Source organism: Sus scrofa, chromosome 5 (assembly GCF_000003025.6).
Source record: "Sus scrofa isolate TJ Tabasco breed Duroc chromosome 5, Sscrofa11.1, whole genome shotgun sequence".
Taxonomy (NCBI): domain Eukaryota; kingdom Metazoa; phylum Chordata; class Mammalia; order Artiodactyla; family Suidae; genus Sus; species Sus scrofa.
Window position 1 is genome coordinate 2,747,890 of NC_010447.5, and position 23,498 is coordinate 2,771,387.

A 23,498-nucleotide genomic window follows, 5' to 3' on the forward strand; every position below is an offset into this window, starting at 1 on the left:
CCTAAAAAGACCGCAACCTAAAAGAATCATTCCGACTGAGGTACAAGTGCCGAACGGTATTAGTCGCGGGGGTGCGACATGGGGATCCGGTCCCCGTGTGCACGAAATGCTCACCAGGGCGAGTCCGGTCACCCCCCCCGCCCCCCGCAAAGCACAGTCAAGACACATCCTGTTCCTGTGAGGAGAGCGTGCGAGGTCTCCTCTCTCAGCAACTCTCAAATGGGCAAAATCCAGGATCATTTCACGACGGGGAGTTCGTGTCTTTCGACCCCCTGCCCCCATTCCTCCCCCGCCCCCCAGGCAACTACCAGTCGATTCTCTGCACCCGAGACCCCGGCTGCTTTTGGTTCTGGTTGGTTTTCGATTCCGCAAGTGAGATCCCGTGGCATCTGTCTTTCTCTAATTTCACGGAGCACAATGACCCCCATGGTCGCCCACGGTGGCACAGGTGGCAAGATCTCGTTCTTTTCCCACTGTGTGTGTGTGTGTGTGTGTGTGTGTGTGAGAGAGAGAGAGAGAGAGACATTCCCTTTATCCAGTCATCCCCTGATGGGCACCCAGGTCCCTTCCATGTCTCGGCTGCTGTAAACAATGCTGCAGCGAACATGGGGTACAGATACCTTTTCTTTTTTTTTTTCTTTTTTTTTTTTGGCTTTTTGCCTTTTTTAGGGCCGCTCCCGCGGCATATGGAGGTTCCCAGGCTAGGGGTCGGATCGGAGCTGTAGCCACCGGCCTACGCCAGAGCCACAGCAACGCGGGATCCGAGCCGCGTCTGCAACCTACACCACAGCTCACGGCAACGCCGGATCCTTAACCCACTGAGCAAGGCCAGGGACCGAACCCCAACCTCATGGTTCCTAGTCGATTCGTTAACCACGGGCCACGACGGGAACTTTTCAAATTAATGTTTTCATTTTCTTTGGCTAAATACTCAGAAGTGGAACTGCTGGATCACAGGGGTGCTTCTACTTTCAGCAGGAACATTTTAGGTGGGCACAACCCTTCAGGTGACGGCTCACCACTGTGAATGCACCAAAGCCCACTGAACTGTATGCTTCCAAATGGTTAATTGTATCTTATGTGAATTTCACCTCCTTTTTGTTTTTTTTTTTTTTTTTTTTTTTTGCTACAAACACGGCACGTGGAAGTTCCCAGGCCAGGGATCGAACCCACGCCATAGCATCTAACCCAAGCTGCTGCGGTGATAATGCTGGACACTCAACCCACTGGGCCCCAAGAGAACTCCATCACCTCCATTTTTTTAAAAAAGACCATCTCCTCGAGAATTTGGCGACGTGTGTTCCATTTTGACACTCGTGAATGAAACGATGACTGGGCCTGGGCTGCGCATCAGCTCTTCTGCAGCTCTCGAATGTGGGTAAAGTGAGGCGGGGGCACACGAGAATGAGACGCTTCCATCTGTACTTCAGAAGAACAGGGCAGGGGTGACACACACACCCTACAGTCACTGAGCGCACACGGAGCACCTGGGGAAGCAGGTAAGGCACAGGAGGGGAGGGAGGGAGATTTATTTGTCATTATTAAGCCCTCGGGGAACATCTGGGCATTTTAACATCGTATACTGGAGCTTCTCCAACTGGAAGAACCCCTAGCAAATGAGAAGCACCACAAACACCACCAGTCCCCGCCTTGCGAGCTCCTGCCCCCGCCCTCCAGCATCTCACGAGGATCAAGGTGCTGTCAGTGCGTTTACAGCACGTTTTTGGAGCACGATGGAGACTGTCTGGACTCTGACGAAGCACGTAAACGAAATGTCGGTTTAGACAGACAGGCCGTTTTAACAACAGTTCTAAGTACCCATCATTTCAGAACATTACACAGCCACTAAAAAGGACAGTTACGGAGCTCCCTCGCGGCTCAGCGGGTTAAGGATCTGGCATCGTCCCTGCTGCGGCTTCAGCTTACAGCTGTGGTGGCGGGTTCCATCCCTGGCCCAGGAACTTCTGCATGCCACGAGCACAGCAAAAGAAAAACAACAATAAAACAGAGACCAAAAACAAATAAACGACGGTTATGGAGCTCCCGCTGTGGTGCAGCAGAAACAAATCTGACTAGGAACCATGAGGTTGCAGGTTCAGTCCCTGGCCTCACTCAGTGGGTTAAGGATCCAGCGTTGCCGTGAGCTGTGGTGTAGGTTGCAGACATGGCTCGAGTCCTGCGTTGCTGTGGCTGTGGTGTAGGCCGGCAGCTGCAGCTCCGATTCGACCCCTAGCCTGGGAACCTCCACATGCCACGGGCACGGCCCTAAAAAGCAAAAAAAAAAAAAAAAACCCATGACCATTGTGAAGACTGTAACACACGGGAAGGCAGCTGCAGGACACGGTAGTAACCGGAGCATGGTGACACATGGGTCTCTGTCCTCCCTACCCTGTACAGAGAGCCGGGGAGGCGCCCGGGGAAGGGCAGAGATGGAGCCCAGCCCCACGCAGCCCAGCCAACCGGCTGCTCACAGGACCGACCCCCACAGCAGGGTGGAGGCGGACACGCAGGCCCTCGTCTGCAGGTGCAGACACGAAGGCAGGAAGAAGTCTGCACAAACAACACTGCCCAGGTCATTCTGCCAGCATGTGGCGAGGCGTGACCATGACCTGACGTGACCCACAGGCCCACGCTCCTCTGTCCCCCGAGATGCGGGCGTTAGCGGGGGTAACAGGCAGTTACGGCTGCTGCTGTTTCCATGATGTCATTTATTCCTATTTCTAGAACCTAAAACGACACACAGGTTGGGACCCGGGTGTGAGGCGACATCGTTAACTCTTTCCAGAACCTTATCCTAAGAAAAAGGCTCTTTCAGTTTTAAGCACTTGAAACCACCCGACGCTTTTTTGCTTGAGGAACAGTTTGAACAGAGCCTGAGACGTCACCAGAAAGCCTTCGGTTTGTGTCACCGTCTCAGGAGCTGGTGCAGAACCAGACCCAAGGCCTCGTGGGCAGCACCTCACGCCTGACGACACACTCGGCGCAGGAGGACTCTTCACTTTGCTACGCAGAGGCCCGCGCTCCCCGTTTCTCTAACGTCCCCCGGCCGAGCGCAGCCCCGCAGCCCCGGGAACCTCTTCCTCCCCTTCCTCAGCCTGCGTCACCTTCTCCTGCACCGCATCTCCCAAGGCGAACGTCCCGCGACCTGGCGGAGCGAGCTCAGCGTGTGAGGCCAGGGCCCCGGGGCTGCTGCGCCCGGAGCTGCCCTCCGCAGGCCCCCGCCTCCTGGTCTGTGTTCCCAGAGGGGCGCTGTACCAGTCGCTGAGGGTCCATGGACCCACGGACATCATCTGCGAGTGAGACCTTTAGAACAGAGGCCGCTGAAGGCGGGCGGTGACCAAGCAGCGTCGCGTCTTACGGAGCAGGACAGCTGCCACAGACGGAGCGTTTTGTTCCCAAATGCTTGTCAAATCCTGACCCCCGGGAGGGAGCCTGGAGGGGCTTCGGTCTCGAGGTAGAGCCCTCCTGAATGGGATCAGTGCCCTGACAGAGGCCCAGGGAGCCCCCAGCCCTTCTGCCTCATGAGGACAAGAAGGCACCGCCTAGGAACCTGGAAGGGGGCCCTCACCAGATGTGGCACCTGCCACCCGTGCCCGGACCCCAGGGCTTGGAGAAATACACGTCAGCTGTGGCCCCCAGCCCACACTGTTTTGTTCCAGCAGCCCGGCGGACCGAGACTGTGGCACTGTCACAGCAAGAATGCACAGCCTCCCTTGCTAGCTGAAACTAGAAACCCCCAGGGCTTCTAGAACCAGCTCAGAATGAAGCAGCCCACAGGCTGTGGTGCATGCACAGAATCCTCAAGGGCTCAGAGGGCCACGGGCACCTGCAAGCCCCGCAGCCAGGTGAGCAGTGTGACCAGGTCACCGCAACGCAGCGACTCCAGGGCCTCGGAGTGAAGCTTTCAAGTGAGGGAGGTGTCAAGCTGAGCAGTGGTCACAGCCCCCAGACCCCACCACGGGAGACACAAAGTGGCCCTCCCCCAGGACACAGTGAGGGACCCAGCCCCCACCCCCAGGGACACAGTGAGGACCCAGCCGTCACCCCCGGGACACAGTGAGGGACCCAGCCCCCACCCCCGGGACACAGTGAGGACCACAGAGGCCTGGGAGTGACAGTCAAAGTGGCACCCGGCCTCCCTCCTGCAGTTTCTTCTCATCTTTAACACGTTAGCTTGCTTCCTACCTGTTAGCGCCAACCAGAGAGACGGACGGCGAGGAGGCAGCCGCAGCGAGGAGCCTGCCTGGCTCTGGCTCCCGCGACTTTCCGGGGAAGGAGGAACCAGAGCACCTGCAGGAGGAAGTGCCCCGGTGACAAGGGCCTCTGTCTGGAGAACACAAACGACAGGGACCGGGGAGGGTAAAAGTCGAAGCAACAGCCATTGTGCTCCGGGCCTCTCGCTCCTTCTGGGGGTTCCATCATGTCCGTGCCCGACACTCCATCAAAGCCAGCCACCACCGCCACCAGGGCCACCACCACCGTCCCAGAGCCCCCGACTCGATTCTAAAGAAGTCAGACCACGCGGCCACTGCATGTCCCGCCACCCTTGCGCGCCCAGGCGACCTTCGGTCGTGCCCCACCTCTCCCACCCTCCCTACCGGGAGAAAACCTCCTTCTAGCTTCACCTGACACGCTGAGAGGACATGCGTTTCCAGAACGCACCAGACAGGACTGTGATCGCAGGAGCTGCCAGTCCCCTGAAAAACACACTGTCCGCGTGTCCAGGCCAGCCCGGGGAGAAGCAAAACGTCCTGTCTGCTCAGCAACCACCACGAGGACGGCCCTGGAGGAAGCCGGACTTCCGGCCCTCGTATGACCAACCCCAACTCCACAGCCTCCCGGTCTGGGTCTGGCCGGCCAGGCACGGCCCTCCTCTGCCCACTCCAGACCCAGGCGTGGCCTTCCCGCCACGCTCCCGTCATCCCCCGGCCGGGCTGTGGCCGACACCCCCCGTGACAGCAAAGCCCCTGACCTCGAGGCACACAGGCCCCCTTTTCTCCGGGGACGCCTGACGCTCTTCTCAGCTCAGCTCTATCCGTTCTAAGGGTCTGGAGACATGCTTTCTCCTTTTTTATTAACAGATTCCAAGAAACTTAAATTACCTTGCAACAAAACTATTTTCCTTGCAGTTCCAGGACTAGATGCCTGGCTGTGTGCTGGCCTGTGGCCTCTGGAGTCTCAGCTACACGTGAGGGGAGAAAAGGGACACAAAAGGACCCGTTCTAAATGCCGTGTCTCTGACCATGAAAATTCAGAGTTCACTCACGGCTTCGCTCCATACCCAGGCCTGGTACACAGTTCAACACAATTCAAGCACTTTCTGGGTCTCTGCTGCGTGGCTGGGACGCGGCTAGATGCAGCGGTGGGTTAGATGCTGCAATGCGATGGCCCCTGACCTCGAGGAACTGGCAGGAAACCTGCTGAAGTGACAGACACACACACAGCCGCCTGAGTGCAAACACAGCTGGCTGGCCACCCAGTCCCGTGCCTCCGTCTTCCCTGACAGCAGGAACACCGCCACTGCAAAGTGCCAGGGCCGCACCCTGAGCCTTCACTTCTCTGCACCCCCTGCAGCCAGGGGTGGCCAGCGAGCCATATGCGGGTCACCCTCGCTTTCCCAAAAGGAATACAGACGTCCAGTGTCTGCCCTGGGCCTCCGCACAGGACAGCGACCGCCACCTCGCGGCCACCAGCTTAGAGTCCTGAGCCCTGCCAACAGCTCCCAACCTCCAGGTGGCTCCCTGCGAAAAATAAGGCCCTGCTGGTCTGAAAGCCCGAGTGTGGTTTTCTGACACCTTCAGCCCAAACACATCCTAACCGAGACCCCTCCACTCAAGGGCCCCCAGTCAGCTGGTGAACCAGAGGGACGTGGGGGGAGCCTCCGAGGGGCCCATCCGCATTCCTGAGGGTGCGCCGTGCACACGTCCCCTGACACCACGGCCCAGAGACGTGGACCCGACCCGGAGAGCCAGGGGAGTGGGAGGTAACGGGAGCCGGGTGACGAGCACAAAGGGCTGCAGACCCCACCCCATCCCCCACGTCCCCGCTCTCCTCCCCAAAGAGAAACTGACGCCCCGGGCTCCGGACGACACAGCTGGGGACCCTGTGTCCTGACCTACGTAGAATCATGAGAGAAAAAAGACATTTAACAGACTAAGTTCTTTTTTTTTAGGGCCGCACCCGCGGCATATGGAGGTGCCCAGGCTAGGGGTCGAATCGGAGCTGTAGCTGCCAGTCTACACCACAGCCACAGCAACGTGGGATCCTTAACCCACTGAGCAAGGCCAGGAATCGAACCTGCATCCTCATGGTTCCGAGACAGATTCGTTTCCGCTGCACCACGACGGGAACTCCCAGACGGATTTTATTAAACTGCTCCTTGAAACCTGTACGGCAGGCTGACAAACATGTTTTAACATTTGCTTTTAAGCTTACACACAGAAAACCGTCGCTCACAAGGAAGTTATCAAAAGATCCTTGAAGGGCTTCCTAACTAAACGGAAGATCTGCTCTACTGGATGCAGGTGAAATGCCGAACTCTCACTTCCACTCTAAGCCGAGCGATGCTCACGTAGCTCAAACCCCACACCCAGCAGTGGAAACGCCGCCCAAAACCACCAACAAGACTCCGGCGCCGGCGGGGGGTGGGGGGGCACCGCCTTCCCACACTCAGGCCGAAGCCCAGCAGATAAAGCGAGCTCGGGGGGGGCCCGTCTGCGGGCTCTGGGGGTCGCGAGAACCGATGGGAGGGGAAAAGAGGAAAGGAGGAGACACACGTCATGAACTCAGCCTGGTCAACAGTGGCCGCTGCGGTTGGCGGGTTTCATTACCTCTTCCACGCCTCCGCTTTGGTAGCGCCCCACAGCGGATAATCCGGGGAACGCACAGGGAGGGCGAGGCTGAGGCCGGAGCCGAGCCCTGCCTGTGCGCAAAGCCCCTTCCCCAGCGCCGAGCCACCCCACCCCCAACCCCTGCGCAGAGCCCTCTCCTCCGGGGAGCGGGGCTCAGAGGTGAGAAGCTGCCCAGCCGGGCAGAGGCTGGGGGCCGCGCCGGTGCCGAGTCCAGGCTGGAGGAAGGACGTGGCTGCAGCTGAGCTGCGCCTGGATGTCCGCAGTAATTCCTCACCTTGTGACTGAGACCTGGAGGAAGTGAGTCACCCAGGAGTGCGGGGCAGAGGGACAGCAGAGCAGAGGCCCTGGACACTGACGCGCCCACGCAACGAGAGGACGAGAGCGGAGGAAGCAGATGGTGGGTGGCCGGGACTCTGAACGCAGAGCCACAGGAGGGCTCTGGCGGTGCCTGGCCCGGATCTCATCTTCAGAGGACACTGACTGCTGTGAGAGCACGAGGCTGGACACGGGGGTGGGCACCGGGGCAGGGGGGCAGGCCCTGAGGTGGTGGTGGGGACCAGGACCTGGGCTGGAGGTGACAGCCCAGAGGTGGGAGTGAGCAGGAGGGGGAGGCAGGGGACTGAGTCACAGAGGGGGGACGCCGCTGTGCACAGGGTGAGGGGGCGAGATGGGGCCAGAGGGGGGTTCGGGGGAGTCAGGGCCTCGAGAAGGCAACTCAAGCCACACCTCTAACCTAGAAACTGACTTTAAAAATAGATGAACTTTTTCAAAGCTGAACTCCCTATGTGTTCTTAGCAAAAGCTGCTTTGTCAGTTTCCTCCTGACGCCACGAGAGAGCAAAGCGGGGGAGATCCAGGAGGACTGGGAAAGCAAGGCGGAGGCGGAAGAGCGCCAGGAGCCAGGGCCCCAGGGCTGCCATCCACAGGGCGGGCGGGACCCCCCCACCTGCGCCCTCGGCCCCTCCCTGCTCAGTAGGAAGTGGCAACAGCAGGGCCCCCCTGCCAGGAGAGGCTGGGCCCGCCCCCACCGCCTCCAGGACCCGAGCTGCAGAGCCCTGCCACACCCCGAGTGCCCACACCTCCCCTGAGGGCATGCGCACCTACTGTGCGCCCGGCCGCCCTCGCCACCTGCCCAGTGCTGGCTCAGGCTCTGCGGGCACTGGCAGCAGGAGAAACTCATTAGCGCTCTTTGTAAAGCTTCTCTGTTTCACTGAAAATACTTCCTCTCAAACCACGAAGCTGAGATAAAACCGAGCCGCAAAGGCACCCTGCCAGGCCCTGCCTCCGACACTCCATCACCTTCCAGAAGCCAGTGGTGGTGTCCCGGGGGTGATCTGAGGAAGCCTGTCTCCTCCGATCGAGGTAAGGAACAAAGGCCGCCCACACCTCTGCTGAGACGCCGGTGTGAACAGGCCGCCTCAGCTGCGGGTCAGAATCACACAGCCAGGAGGGCGGGCGGCGTGGTCTCTGCACTTGAGCAGCTGCGAGGCCCAGGGCGGCCGTGCTGGCGGGGGTCCTCCCGGACGAGATTCCGGGGAAGGCTGGTGAGCGGAGCGGTCACCTTGTCCCTCCCACATTCTGAAGCCCCTCTGGGACACCCCACCTTTCAGAAGGCAGCAGAAGGGACCACCCAGACGCACACACTGGCACCCGCCACTCGCCTCTGCTGGGTCATGGCAGCAAGTGACTGGGTTGTGTCTGGCATGAGTTGGTGACCTGGGCACTAGCGGGCCCTCCTGGACCTCGGGAGTCGGGGCACCCCACAGCAGCAGAGGCAAGCCCGCTGCTCCAGGCTCCCGTGGGCCCACCGTGCACAATAACCAGCAAAGCACAGGGCCCGAGCTGACCTCCACCTGGGGGCACCAGCTCTGCCCTCACTGTGCCACAGGCTCGCCTGGCGAACCTCCGACCCAGGCTCAAGTTCCCCAGCTGTGAACAGGAGCGGCCACTGCCAGGTGCAGATGGGGGCCTGTCCGGGTTCGGGGGACGGTGTCCACAAGGGTAAACACACACACACACACCCCGGCAAGCGGGCCCTTACACACACACACACACACACACACCACCCACACACACACACACACACACACCACACCACACACACACACACACACACACCACACACCACACACACACACACACACACACACACACACACACACACCGGCAAGCGGGCCCTTCTCTGGATGCACTGCTCCCTGGGCTCTGCAACACCACGACCCCTCTCCGGGAGAATCGGCACATTTCTCGGCGAGCTCTGCTTTGTGTCCATCCGCTGTCCCCTGCTCCCGCAGCCGCTGGCCTCCAGCTGACCCAGTCCTGGTGCCCCGTCTCCCCAGGCCACCCAGCTCCCCAGTGCCCGAGCACCAGCCACCCCTCCCTCATTTCCTCCCTGTCTCTCCTGCTCTCGGTCTCCCCACTGACACGTGGCCGCTCGGGACCCAGCCTCAGCCCAAGGCCACTGGGACACCCACCCAGCAGTGGCCTCTGACGCGCCGAGCCACGGTCCACTCCGCAAGTACCACAGCCACCCGGGCCTCGTGCTGAGGGAGAGCTGAAGGCCTTCTCCCGGCCTTCCCGGCCCTCCGGAGCGCCCTATGCCTCCCGGGAGCCCTGTGCACCACCGGCCTGGGATGCTCACCCCCTGCCCTCCCCGCCGGCTTCAAGCACGGCCTCTGTGCTGACCTCTCTTGGGTCAAGTGCCAGCCTTGACCCCGCAGCACTGCTGTCTCTCCGACGCGCCCCCCACCTTCCGCCAGCCCCCAGAGCACTGACTGCACACGTCTGCCTGTCCCTCTGTCCCCCACACTAAACGTCAGCTTCTGACGGCAGGGACCCTGAGGTCTCTTCCATTTGCCCCCAGCGCCCCCACCAACAGCAGGCACTCAATGAAAACTGGCCAAAGAAGAACCTGGGCCCCTTGCGTCAGTGACCTCCGACGTCCCCAGGACCCCAGGGGTGGGCCCAAGTCCCCCCGACGGCTGATGAGACAGGAGGCTGAGGACTCCTCCTCCTGCCATCACAGGCCCCCACCAGGCTGTCCTCCAGCCCCAGGCCCTGCAGGGGCCTCGAACTCACACCCCTGCTTCCAAGGTCAACAGCTCCCTATCACCGCTCCCTATCAGGGGCCTGGGGGAGGGGAGTCGGGCGGGAAAGTGCTCGTCCCCCCACCCCACCACCCCCTTCACCCCCAGCTTCTGTGCTATCAGAGCGCAGAACAGACCCAAACTAGGAAGAGACAGCCCACGGTGAGAACAACCCCAGGCCCCCAGGCGGAAGCAGCACCATCCCAGCTCCCACACCCCCCAAGGCCACCCTCCCCGGGTCAAGGGCCAGGCCTGCGGCTCAGCCTCTGCAGGCCCTGGCCGGCCCGGCCACCTCCATCCGCAGGCCTCAGGTGCCACCTGCTGGCCATGCGGGGCACTGCCCGCCACAAGCCTGCCCTCAGCGCAGCTGTGAGTGAGCTGGGGACCACGGCCACCTCCACCCTCCAGGACACGTGGGCGCCAAGCAGAGCAACGCCCCGCGAGAGAGACATAAATGGGGGCCGGGATGTGAGTGATCTCCAGCCGAACTGCAAGCAGGCCTCAGAGCCTGGCTGCGGAGAACCTGCGTGGGCACCCTGACCACGAGGACGATGCGGGTGACCGTCCTGTCCCTGCTGGGCCCCCCGCCCCGCCCTCCCATGGCCCTGCCCCACAGCGCTCCCTCTCTTGGCCAACCCGCTGCCCCTCGCAGGAAGTGCACAGTCAGCCGCGGTCACCACGGTGCCCCCGGGCCCTGATCTCCAGCCCCATGAACACGGCGGTGCCCGCCGGCCAGCCCCGCAGAGTTTGCCAAGGCGAAGAGGCCAGCAGACGGGGCGTTAGGAGAAACGAGCAGGCCGCGCAGGTCCAACCGCCCGGGAGCATGTTCAGAGCCCGCCTCTGTCCTCCGGACTCACCGGCGTGAAACAGCCCCAGGCTCTCAGCAGGTGGCTGGCGTGGACGCCCGGGCACTAAGTGACAGCGCCCGTGCCTCTCGGATCCGGGCCCCCAGAAGCAGGGCGCAGCCACGTGCGGCCTCGCCCCGGGACTTACCGAGGTCTGTGTTGGGGCCGCCGAGCAGCTGCCTGAACTTGTCCAGCCGGGAGGCGTCTCTTTCACTTAAGGCCGAGCTGCTGAGGGCACTGGGGTCGGACACCCCTAGTGTGACGGTCGCGGAGCTGGGGAGAGACGGGGACCTGCGCAGAGGGACAGTGGCGCTGGCACTTCCTGCAGAGGGAGAGAGGGAACAGAGGTGAGGCTCTGGGCACACCTCGGCCACGCTCGCCACCCAGGGGGCGTCGCCTGCCACACTGCCCCACGGATGGGGCCGTGTCACAGCTGTCCCCTCCTCCCAGCACCAGGCAGCGTGGAGCTGGTCCTTGAGGGTAAGAGGGAAAGCAGCCAGTAATGGCCAGGAGGAGGTGCGTCCCCAGTGACCCAGACCCACAGAAAGCAGACAGCGACCACACAGGTCAGGGCTGCTGGCGGTCAGGGCCGCCCCCCGCCCCCGCCAGCCTGCCTGGCTAACGCGACCGAAGGATCAGCTGGTGTGGGCGGGGGAGGGTGCCTGCGTGGGTCGCCTGGGCCTGGAGGACAGCCACCCAGGCTTGTGTTTGGGGGGCAACACCCACGAAGGGCTGAGGACTGTCTCAACGTGCCCGTCTCCCCGCGCCCTGGGCACCGAGGACACTGAGCGGCACCCTGGTCCCACCGTGTTGGCAAGCAGCCTAGCAAGACCCTGGAGGTCACGTGGCCCTTGGATGCAGCACGCCGCTGAGGCCCCCGGGAACACCAAGGCCCAGGCGACCTGCACCTCCCCTGGGCCAGGGTGGCCTCACCTCCTGACCAGGAGCCCTTGTGCTCCCGGAAACCCTGCAGGCATCGCGTCCTCTCGAGGCCCTCCCTGACGTGCCCCCAGCCCTCCTCAACAAGACAGTCCAGAGCACCCGCCCCTGGGTGCCCCTGGATCCCATGCCCCCGCCAACACTCCATCTCTCCCGCGTCTCCGCCAGAGGCCCGTCCCCACGCACGTGGAGGGAGCCGCCCCGGGGCTGCGCCCAGGCTGTGGCTGCAGCACTGAGATGTGTCTGTCTTCCCATGGCACCGGAGGGGGCTGTCCCGGTGACCACCTTGGCTTACGGTTACTAAACACGAGCCAGCATAATTACGACGAAGGAGGCGCTCACAAGCGGCTGGCCCGCAAGGAGAGAGATCACTGCCCTCCTGGCACAAGCGGCCTGGGCCGTCCTTCACGTGGCCCACCTGGGGCCATGCCATCCCGAGGTGACCTCCGGGGCTCCCACCGTGGCTGGAGGCCTCCAAAGCCGGCCTCTGGTCAGGGTCCCCGACCACAGCCACAGGCATCGTGCACCGACAGTCACAAGCGGAAGCCCTACCCACCCCCGTGTGGTGGCCTTAGGAGGTGGTCAGGACTAGAAGCCACGAGGGGGCCCTTACGGATGGGATCAGAGCCATGAGACAGCTCCCTCTCGCCACCGCCAGCTCTCCCCCACGGGAGGACAGGCAGAGAAGGTGGCCTCTCCCCCAGAAGAGCCACCCCACCCCACCAGAGCCCTGGCACCTGACTTCCGACTTCGGTCTCCAGGCTGAGGCACAAACTTCCGACCACTCTCAGCCGAGATGAGCCCCCCCTTGTAGGCCCAGGCACGCCCCGCGGGACCTGCCCGGATGTGGCAGGCATTCTAGAGGCTCGACCAGCCCCAGGGGCGGCAGACACTGCCCTGTGGCTCGCAGGGTTGCAGCAGCAGCAGGAGCAAGCAGGGGTGCCGGGAGCGCTGAGCCACCCGGGGAGGCACCCACAGGAGGCAGTCTGCGCACCCCTCGTTAGTCCCGGGAATTTCCCATCAGCCCCTAAAAGCCCCAACAGGATGTCCTCCATTTTTAAACTCAAATATTTCAAGGTCACCCTATTTTTAAAAAAATAGTTCAGATTCCAATATGAAAACTGACCACAGGAAATAATTTACAGCATTCTCACCTAAGAAGAATGTAACATTTAGTTAGTTCCTAGAAAGTGGCTTTGGAAACCTAGACCTAAGACTGAAACCTAACTCCACATCTACCAGCGGGTAAGCTCGGGCTGTGACAATGACCTCGTCTGCTCAGCTGTAAACAACAGACAAGCACCCAACCCCCGGAAGACCGTGGGGAGAGGCGAGCAGGTGTGTGGCTGCACTGCTGGCCCCCTGCCCCAGAGTCCCTGCACTCACCCACCACCTCTATGACACTGCTGCCCTCCCCACGGCCACCCTGATGGCCAATTTAGGGTCGGAGCCCATGCCCACCTGGCTCTTGGGACCACGTCCCACCTCGACTCTGACCCGTGACCTGCCCCGGCCCAACACTCATGCCCTCACTGACCGCATGTGGCCGGTGTCCACCCCCCCACACCAGAATGGAGGCTCCGCAGAGCAAGGACTTCCCCCAGCTTGTCCCCCGGGGTAGCCCAAGCCTGAGAACAGTCCCTGAGCCACCACAGATGCCCATCACGTGACCACACTGTTTTCTATCTCAGACCCTCCAACACGAAACAAGCCAAAGTAAAGAAGGCAGTGCCAGGCACACGGACACGAGGCGCAGCCACGAGCTCACGCTTGCACAGTCCGTAATCTGAACCTGGCAGTTCCGAAGGGCAGCCGCCCATCCCCTGCAGACCGAGCCCCCGTGTGCCCTGGAAGGAATCACTGGAAGTGGCCAAGGAGGCCCAGGCCCCGAGCACGTGGCTGGCCCGGCCCCTCGACTGGAAACGTCCCCTGGAGCAGCCAGGGGTCCTGGGGAGGGCGGGGTCCCCCTAGCAGCCCACGAGCTCCCGCCCTGTCACCCCAGCTGAGGAGCCATGCTCCGCCAGGGGGACAAGAGGAAGTGCAGCTGCTTGTGCTGCCCGAGAAGGCCCGCAGCTGCTGGCCCGCAAGAGCCTCCGAGGGCCTGGCAGCTGCAGGAGAGGACGGACCCCCAGCCCAGGGAGAGGCCCCCAGCCCAGGGAGAGGCCCCCCGCCCGCCCGCAGCCCTCCCCGCCCACCTGGGGGACTGGACGCGTGGCTCTCGCTGACAGACTTCACCAACCGGAGGTCACCGCTCGGGACCACAGGAGGCTCCGGCGACGGCTCTGGCGTCTGCTCGGGCTCCGCAGCCTCCCGGGCCGGTGGCGGCCCTGCCGCTGGCTGTGGTTGCGCAGGACGCGGTGGGCCGTCTCCATGACAACGGCGGAGTTCAGGCTCTCCGCCGCCATGGCCAGGAGCTCGTCGTCGTCCTCGCCGGCGTCCCAGGCGTCGCTAGTGTTGCTCTCAAACTCCTGGAAGGTGCTGACTCGCTTGGCCTTCACCGGCGTGGTGGGCACCTTGGGCGCGGCCTTGAGCAAGCTGCAACGGAGAGGGCAGGCCTCTGCACGGGCGCCTCGGAGGCTGGAGCGGCGCCCCGAGACGTCAGAGAGGAGCCCGACAGACGCCCGAGCGAGCCAAGAGCAAGGGACAAGGCAAACACCAGCGGAAATGAGCACGCCGCCCTCAACTGTCCTCCAGCCAAGGTTTGTCAAAGGAAGAAAGAAAAGCAGACATGATCCGGAGGCACCCAGAGCGGGACTCGGCAAAGCTCTCAGGACAGCGGCCTGCGTCTCAGGAGGACAAGGCCTCACGACAGTCGCACCGCCCCGCCCACAGGCCAACGGACCAGGACACAGCGCCGCAGAGCGACCCCCGCCTCCTGGCAGGGGCGCCCGCACACCCGCTCACCTCCGCACACCTCCCAGGGCAGCAGTCGGGGTGGGGGCGGGGGACACTGTTCACAGGACACGGGCCTGTGGCAGGGGGATCTGGACACGGTGGTTTCAGGGATGCCCCCTAACGCCGGCCCCACCACGTGTCTGGAACTCGCCCCACCCGAGCGGGCCCCCCAGCCACCCCTTCCCACACACGCCTCCGGGGGAGAAGCCCAGGTCCAGGCCAGGAGGAGAGGAAGGCAAGGAGCAAGGGCAGCAAATGCCCCCTGGGAGCAGGTCCCGAGCGCCTCACATGCAGCAACAGCTTGATCTGAGTTTGTGGACTCAAAGCCACTCTCCTCCCCTCAGGAATTCCAGGGAGCTGGGGTGGGGGTGGGGGCTCACCACAGCCCCCAAACCGGGCTGGACAACAGCCTTGCGAGAACAGAGGTGTCACTTACGTGCCATGTAACAGAGGATCGAACGGGGGGTGCTGGGCGCCATACACATGCTGGATGCTATTCAGAAAGAAAGGGACAAGTTAGCTTTTCCTCAGCTCCCAGGAGCCCCCCACTGAGCCAGGAAGACCGGCCCTCCAAACCCATGCCTGGGGAGCAACCGCAGCCCCTGCGGGTCCTGCAGGCCAGTGTGGAAGGGATGAACGAGCCCGCAGGCCACAGACGAGCGGGGCACTCAGCCTCCCTACAAATGGGCCTCCGGGAGGGGCCCACAGCCCAACAACAGTGTCCCCGCAGAGCCTCAGGCACCGACCAGGGACAAGGCTGGGGAGCTGCTCGGCCTCCGCAAGGCGACAAGAGCCTCTGCTCTCGGACAAAAAGACTGATCGTGAAATGTCCACCTGGAAATTCACCTATGGCACCAACCTGTCTACAGACGGAATCCAGAATTATAAAGAGACGATCAATACAATTTTTTCAGGGACCTCCCGTCCTGGCTCAGTGATAACGACCCCAACTAGTGTCCATGAGGACTTGAGCTCAATCCCTGGCCTTGCTCAGTGGGTTAAGGATCCCACGTTGCTGTGGCTGTGGCGTAGCCCAGTAGCTGCAGCTCCTATTCAGCCCCCAGCTTGGGAATTTCCATGTGCCGTGGGTATATATATGTATAATTTTTTCAAAAATATTTAACGGTTTCATTATGAAAGTCTGCGTTCATCAGAGCAGATCTGGAAAAGAGATGGACACAGAATAAGCCGCATGGCACACACCCTGGTTGGTGGCTGAGCCACCCACCCCCACCCCCTCCTCTGCCCTGACTCCCAGCCAGGGATGACTGTGGGCCCAGGCAGCCAGTCAGAAACAAGGCTCCCCCTGGCCAAAGAGAGGAGAAAAGCTCAGCGGGCACAGGCCAGCCCCGGGCTCCCCTCTCCTTCCTGCCCGGAACACAGACGGGAGGAGAGAAGGTCCGCAGCCAGCCTGCCGCCCGCAAAATGAGCGCGAGCAATAAAGCCTCCATGATGGTGACGGAGCCGGGGCGTGGGTCTGAGAGTGGCCAGCCCAGGCTGGGACACCTCCCTCGGGCCTCCACAGCATGAACTGAACAAGCCCTTGTCTGTCTAAGCCACAGGCAGGCAGAGTGCTCACTGATGTGGTCCCCATGGCACAGACGGCCGCTGTCGCCCTCTGACACAGAGCCTTGTCGGGTGAGGGCATCAAAGAGCAAACCAGACACTGAGGTGTCCGTGTACAGACCAAGGTCACCGCAGCTCTACAACAGAATGAGCCCCAGCCTGCTTCCTTGGTCATAGAACAGGACTCCTTTTCCCCATATTGCTCTTCTTCGAGGCACGTACGTCCGTCTTCTCACTTTACGTTATGTGACACATGTCAGAAACATATGCAGCGTGTGTACACTTAAAACATCATGAGGAGTTCCACTGTGGCTCAGCAGGTTAAGAACCCAACCAGTATCCAGGAAGACGTGATTTCGACCCCAGGCCTCGCTCCGTGGGTAAAGATCCGGCGTTGCCACAAACCGCAGCTTAGGCTGCAGATGCGGCTCAGACCTGTTGTGGCTGTGGCTGTGGCTGTGATGTAGGTCTCAGGTACAGCTCTGATTTGACCCCTAGCCTGGGAACTTCCATACGCTGCAAGTGCAGCCCTAAAAAGGAAAAAAAAAAAAAAAAAACCATAATGAGGGCACGTGGGATTTCCTCACACACTTCTCTGCAACACCTATAAATCTATAATCATTTCCAAGTTTTCAAAGTTTTAAAAACCATAATAATATTGGAGTTCCTTGGTGGTGCAACAGATTGAGGATCCAGCACTATCACTGCTGTGGTCCGAGTTCAATCCCTGGCCTGGGAACTTCTGCATGCCGTGGGCACAGCCAGAAAAAGTCACAACAGTCCAGTGAGTACTGGCGAACTCATCACTGCCCGTGCCACCTCCCGACAACCTCACCTCTAATCCCACACTGTCCCAACACATGCTTACACCGTAACATGTTTAACCAACGCTGACTGCCAAACACTGAACTGGTTTCAAATGGTGCGTGGTTATAAAAGGAGCAATAAGCTCCTCTGGGGACAATGCGTTCACACAAACGTGACAACTTCTTGAGGATAAAGTCCTAGGTGTGGAATGCCTGGGACACTAAGAATGCACACGCCAAGGCTGTTGGTATCGACACTGATCCTTGAATGGCACGGGGGCTGGGGCGCTGACCCTCCGCACGGTGCAAATCCGCGTGCAACTTACCACCGGCCCTCTGCGCACACAGTCCTGCAGGCTCAGCCCTGGGGGATGCGGCAGGGCTCTAGTACTTACCACCGAAAAGCACGCGCACATAGGTGGACCCACCAAGTTCCAACCCGTGTTATTCAAGGGCCACAAATCCTTGCTGTGTGATGGGAAAGGGGGTCCCCGAGCTGCCCGCGCCCCTTCCCAATTCCTAGGGAGGCTGAACAAGCCTGAAACACACACGCTACCTCTGCTTGTAAACTGGCTGTTCGGACCTTGGGTCTGTGTTTCTAAGAGGGCATTCACCCTTTCTTAGCGATTTATATAAACCCCTCTGGAGACCGAGCACGGAGGTGGTGCAGCGGGCAGAACGGTGCCCAGAATGTCACATCCTGGTCCTAGCATGTGTGAACGCGTCACGCCGTGGCAGAGGGCTCTGCAGATGTGAGTGAAGGCACAACCCAGGGAGAGCAGCCTGCGTCACCAGGCAGGTTCAATCTAGCGCACGTCCTTAAGTGGGAAACCTCCCAGCAGCGGCCGGGGGCGCCGAGACCAGGAAAGGGCGGTGGGCGCGATGCTGACGGCAGGTCACGAGAGGCAGGGAGGGGCCACAGGCAAGGAACTCGGGCAGCCCCGAGAAGCTGCAGAGGCAAGGAGACGGTGTCTCCCCTGGAGACTCCAGAGAGCCCGCCGACACCCTGCTTCCCCCAGGCATCCGTTTGTGATGCCAGCCTCCAGAGCCGGACGATGAAGATGTGCTGGGCGGAGCCCGCAGGTGTGTGGCCACGCGTCTCGCAGCAAGAGAAACCGACTGCGGGCGAGTCCTTTCCTGGTCTGTGGGAGGCTCCAAGGTTTATGCTGTGAGGTCATCTCGCTCCCACCCTGCGAGCCGAGCGCTGCTTTCACGACTCCACTTGGAAAAGCCCTCCCGCCTGCCTTATCCATCCTGGCGCTGCAGCAAAAACACCACGCGCCCAGCGGCTCATCCCAACCAAGTCTCACAGTTACGCGTGCTGGCAAGTCAAGAGCAAGGCGCCTGCAGATTTGGTGTCTGATGGGAAGGCCCTTCCCGCTTCGCAGACAGCTGGCTTCTCACTGTGTCCTCACAGTGAACCAACTTGTCAAGAGAATCTCTGCACAGACCCAGGGCACAGGCAGAGGCAGGGCTGTTGTGGTAAAGGGGGGGAGCCGGGGCCCACCCATCTCCCGACTCGTTCTGAGGCCTGCCTTATCCTGACGCCAGACCCAACAAGGACACCCCAAAAGAAGAAAACCACAGACCAACACCTCTTACAAACTGACTCACAAAACTCCACAAAACGCTAGCAAGCCACAGCCAACAACATAAAAACAAGAGGATTACAGATCAGGGCCAAATAGGATTTATCCAAGGAATGCACGGCTGACTTAACAAAAATCCCAGAGTTCCCGCATGGCTCAGTGGGCTAAGAATCCAGCGGTGACACTGCTGTGGTTCTGGGTACAGCTATGGCATGCCAGAGTGCAGGCCACGGTGCAGGGGAAAAAAAAAAACAGAATCCCAATAGAAAAAGGGACAAAAACTACATAGTGATTTCAACAGTCACAGAAAATACACTTGACAAAATTCACACCTCGAGACTTCAGAACTTACTACAAGCCTCAGGAAGCAAGTCGATAGGGTGCTGGCGTAAGGACCAACCCAGAGACCAATGGCCAGGAAGTGAGAGCCTGGGCTCCTCCCGCTGCCGGTCACCTGTCCACGGGGCTGAGGCCCATGGCGGGGACGGGAGGGGAGCGCTCTGGGCCTCTGTACGGTCGCCGACCTCAATCACCAGGGCTCCACCCTCAGGACCGCATCACCCCCCGGGGGCCCCAGGTCACGCGGCTGAGGATCTCGACCTGTGAACTTGGGGAGGACACAGATGGCCAGTCCTATTGAGACCTGAGACCACATAAAAACTCAACCGTGGGCGTGTCTCACGTTTCCGCAGTGTCACTCTTTACCCTTGAGATTCCAATCACCTAGAATTTATTTTCTTTTGCTATATTCTGTTAGGATATAGCGGCATGTGGAAGTTCCCAGGCCAGGGATCGAACCCGAGTCACAGCAGCAACCCGAGCCACTGCACTGACAATGCATCAGGGAAAGGTGGCCTCAGAACTCAGGACCAGTCGGGAGGTGGGTGGGTTCCAGCTCCCCTCCCCGTTACCAGAACAGCTCTGCCTCTGCCTGAGCCGTGTGTCTGGGCAAAGATTCTTTTGATTCCTCAATGGAGAAAGAATTGTCTTTCAACAAATGGTGCTGGAACAACCAGATATCCACACGCACAGGGGAAGCCGCACCCTACTCGACCCTAGGGAACAGTGACAGCAGCCCCCTGTGACCACATGGGTGGACCCGGAGGATATTATGCCAAGTGAAATAAGCCAGACAGAGAGAAGCAAACAACGTATGATTTCACTCATGCATGGAATCTAAAAAATAAAATGTATGAATGAGTAGTAACAAAACAGAAACAGACTCAGAGTAATGAGAACAAATCGGTGGCTACCAGAGGAGAGAGGAATGGGTGAGAGGACAGGTGAAGGGGATGAAAAGGCACAACCTACTAGGTAGAAAGCAGGTAACAAGCGGGTAACGTCCAACGCGGGAAATAGAGCCAGCACCTTGTAACAACTTCACATGGAGTATAAGCTACAAAAACAGCAAATCACGGTGCTGCACATCTGAGACGACATTTGTAAGTCGACTATTCCTCAATTTAAAACATTAAAGTAGGAGTTCCCTCTGTGGCACAACGGGATCGGCGGCATCTTGGAAGCCCTGGGACATGGTCCGACCCCTGGCCCCGCACAGTGGATCGGTGTTGCCGCAACTGCCGCTTGGATCTGATCCCTAGCCCAGGAACTCCATATGCTGCTGGACAGCCAAAAAAGAAAAAAAATTTTAAATAAGCTTTAAAAAAGAAAACTCAGCTGCTGTATAGCACTGGGAACTATGTCTAGTCACTTACGATGGAGCATAATACTGTGAGAAAAAAGAATCTATACAGGTACGTTACCTGGGTCACCATGCTGTACCCAGAAAATTGACAGAACACTGTAAGCCAGCTGTGGTGAAAACAATAAAAATCATTATTGAAAAAAAGTCGGGGAGTTCCCGTCGTGGCGCAGTGGTTAACGAATCCGACTAGGAACCATGAGGTTGCGGGTTCAGTCCCTGCCCTTGCTCAGTGGGTTAAGGATCCGGCGTTGCCGTGAGCTGTGGTGTAGGTTGCACATGCGGCTCGGATCCCGAGTTGCTGTGGCTCTGGCGTAGGCCGGTGGCTACAGCTCCGATTTGACCCCTAGCCTGGGAACCTCCATATGCCGCGGGAGCGGCCCAAGAAATAGCAACAACAACAACAACAAAAGACAAAAAGACAAAAAAAAAAAAAAAAAGTCGTAATAATAAAGCTTAGAAGTCCTCGCTACGGCACAACGGGATTGGCGGCGTCTTGGGAAGCACCGGGACGCAGGTTCGATCCCCAGACCAACACATGGGAGGATCCACTGTTGCCACAGCTGCAGCTTAGGTCGCAACCATGGCACGGATCTGATCCCTGGCCTGGGGACGCCGTATGTTTTGGGGCAGCCAAAAAAGAAAAAAAATGAAAAGTTAGGCTGGCACAACACTGTAAATCGACTATACTCTAACAAAAAAATACATTAAGAAAAGAAAGAAGAGAGAAGGTAGGAGCTCGTGCTGTGGTGCAGTGGGTGAGTGATGGGCATTGCTACAGCCTGGGAACTCCCACACGCCGCCACGCGCGCGGCTGAAAAAGAAAAAAAGAAAACAAGTCCCACAAAACCTGTAGGTAGATGTTTACAGCAGTTTTATTCATAACTGCCAAAACTTAGAAGCAACCAAAATGTCTCCCAGGAGGTGAACGGATACATACACTGTGGTCCAGCCAAACGATGGCATAGCATTCAGCACTAAAAAATCAGCCATCACATCATGAAAAGACATGAAGAGTTTCCGCTGCGGCGCAGTGGCAAGGAACCCAATTAGTATCCATGAGGATGCGGGTTCCATCTCTGGCCTCACTCAGTGGGTTAAGGATCCGGCGTTGCCGTGAGCTGTGGTGTAGGTTGGACATGTGGCTTGGATCCCACATTGCTGTGGCTGTGGTGTAGGCTGGCAGCTGCAGCTATGATTTGACCCCTAGCCTGAGACCTTCCATATGCCACAGATGCAGCCCTAAAAATCAATAATAATAATAATAATAAAAAGCATGGAAGAACCATAAATGCATGTTTTTAAGTGAAAGAAGCCAATCTGAAAAGACTGCATACAGAGTGATTCCAACTCCATGACACTCCGGAAAAGACACAACTACGGAGACAGTAAAAGATCAGTGGCTGGAGGGGCTGGGGGAGGAGGAGGTGACCAGACAGAACACAGAGCAGGTGTTCAGAGCAGTGAAACTACCCCATGCGACGCCATCCTAGCGGACCCACACCATCAGGCACTTGTCCAAACCCAGAGAAGGCACAACACCAGAGTGAACACGAATTGTCCACTACGGAGCCTGGGCGACAATGACCTGTCACTGCAGGTTCATCAGCTGTAACTATTGCACCATCTAGTGGGAGACGGTGATCACGGGGGAAGCTGTGCACCTGGGGGGAAGGGTGCTGGGAAATCTCTGCACGGTCCCTTCATCCTTGCTATGAACCCAAAGCTGCTCTTTAAAAATAGCAAAAAAAAGTTGCAACCTGAGAGTTCCCGTTGTGGTTAGCAGTTAAAGAATCCGACTAGTATCCACAAGGATGCGGGTTCAATCCCTGGCCTTGCTCAGTCAGTTAAGGATCCGGCGTTGCCGTGAGCTGTGGTGTAGGTCACAGACACAGCTCAAATCCTGAGTTGCTGTGACTGTGGTGTAGGCCAGTGGCTACAACTCTGACTGGACCCCTAGCCTGGGAACCTCCAAATGCCACAAGTGCGGCCCTAAAAAGACAAAAAAAAAAAAAAAAAAAAGTTGCAACATAGCCTCTCACCAGATACAAAAAGTTAACAAAATCAAAGACCTAGGAGTTCCTGTCGTGGCTCAGTGGTTAACGAATCCGACTAGGAACCATGAGGTTGCGGGTTCAATCCCTGGCCTTGCTCAGTGGGTTAAGGATCCGGCGTTGCCGTGAACTGTGGTGTAGGTTGCAGACGCAGCTCGGATCCCACATTGCTGCGGCTCTGGCGTAGGCCAGTAACTACAGCTCCGATTCGACCCCTAGCCTGGGAATCTCCATATGCCACAGGAGTGGCCCAAAAAATGGCAAAAAGACAACAACAACAAAACAAAATCAAAGACCTAACTGTAAGAGCTAAAACTATAACACTCTTAGCAGAAAACGCAGCAGTAAATCTTTGAGAACTTGGGTCAGGCAATGTTTTCTTACCCCACCACCAAAATCAACAACGAGCGATAAACTGGACCTCATCCAAGTTAAAACCTTTGGTGCGTCATCAATGGAGCCCCCTTTGTGGTGCAGAGGATTAGGGATCCAGCATTGTCACTGCAGCGGCTCGGGTTCAATCCCTGGTCCAGGAACTTCCACGCGCCACAGATACAGCCCAAAAGAAAAAATAAAAAAGGATGCCATCAAAACAAATAGGAAAGCCACAGGAGAAATGTTTTACACATCACATATCTGATAAGGGATTCCATCTAGAATATATAAAGAACTCTAAAACCGATAATAAAAAGACAAACTATTTTTAAATGGACGAGATTTGAAGAGACATTCTCCGAAGACACAAAATGGTCAAAAAAAAAACCCCACAGGAAAAGCTGTCCCGCTCATCATCCCTGAGGAAATCAAAGCCGCCACGAGACACCTCTCCACACACACGAGTCAGGGGCCTAAAAGCAAAAACGAAGGACGACACAAGGGCTGAGAACACAGAGAAACCGGAGCCCTCTCCCCCCGCTGGTGGGACTGAGAGCAGGGCGGCTGCTTTGAAAACCAGCCTGACTGCTCCCCAACAAGCAAGCAGGGGGAGCACGCGCCCCAGGCGTCCTTCCCCAGAGAAAGGAAAGCAGCCGGCAAAACCCGCACAGAACCGATCCGGGCAGCGTTATATGCGAGACAGCCCCGGAGTGGAAACAACTCACACGTCCGACCCAGAGGGACAGGGACACACGCCGCGGTGCACCCATAAAACGGGGTATCATCCAGCT

At 59.0% G+C, this 23,498-nt stretch overlaps 1 protein-coding gene across 1 annotated transcript in view; it reads right to left on the bottom strand.

Moving 5' to 3' along the window:
• TBC1D22A (TBC1 domain family member 22A) overlaps positions 1-23,498 on the bottom strand; it is a 258,394-nt gene that overhangs the window by 218,970 nt on the left and 15,926 nt on the right. Inside the window, 4 exon segments of the mRNA XM_021091361.1 lie at positions 10,930-11,103; positions 13,916-14,044; positions 14,047-14,255; positions 15,052-15,108. Coding sequence (XP_020947020.1) covers positions 10,930-11,103; positions 13,916-14,044; positions 14,047-14,255; positions 15,052-15,108 — 569 coding nt within the window.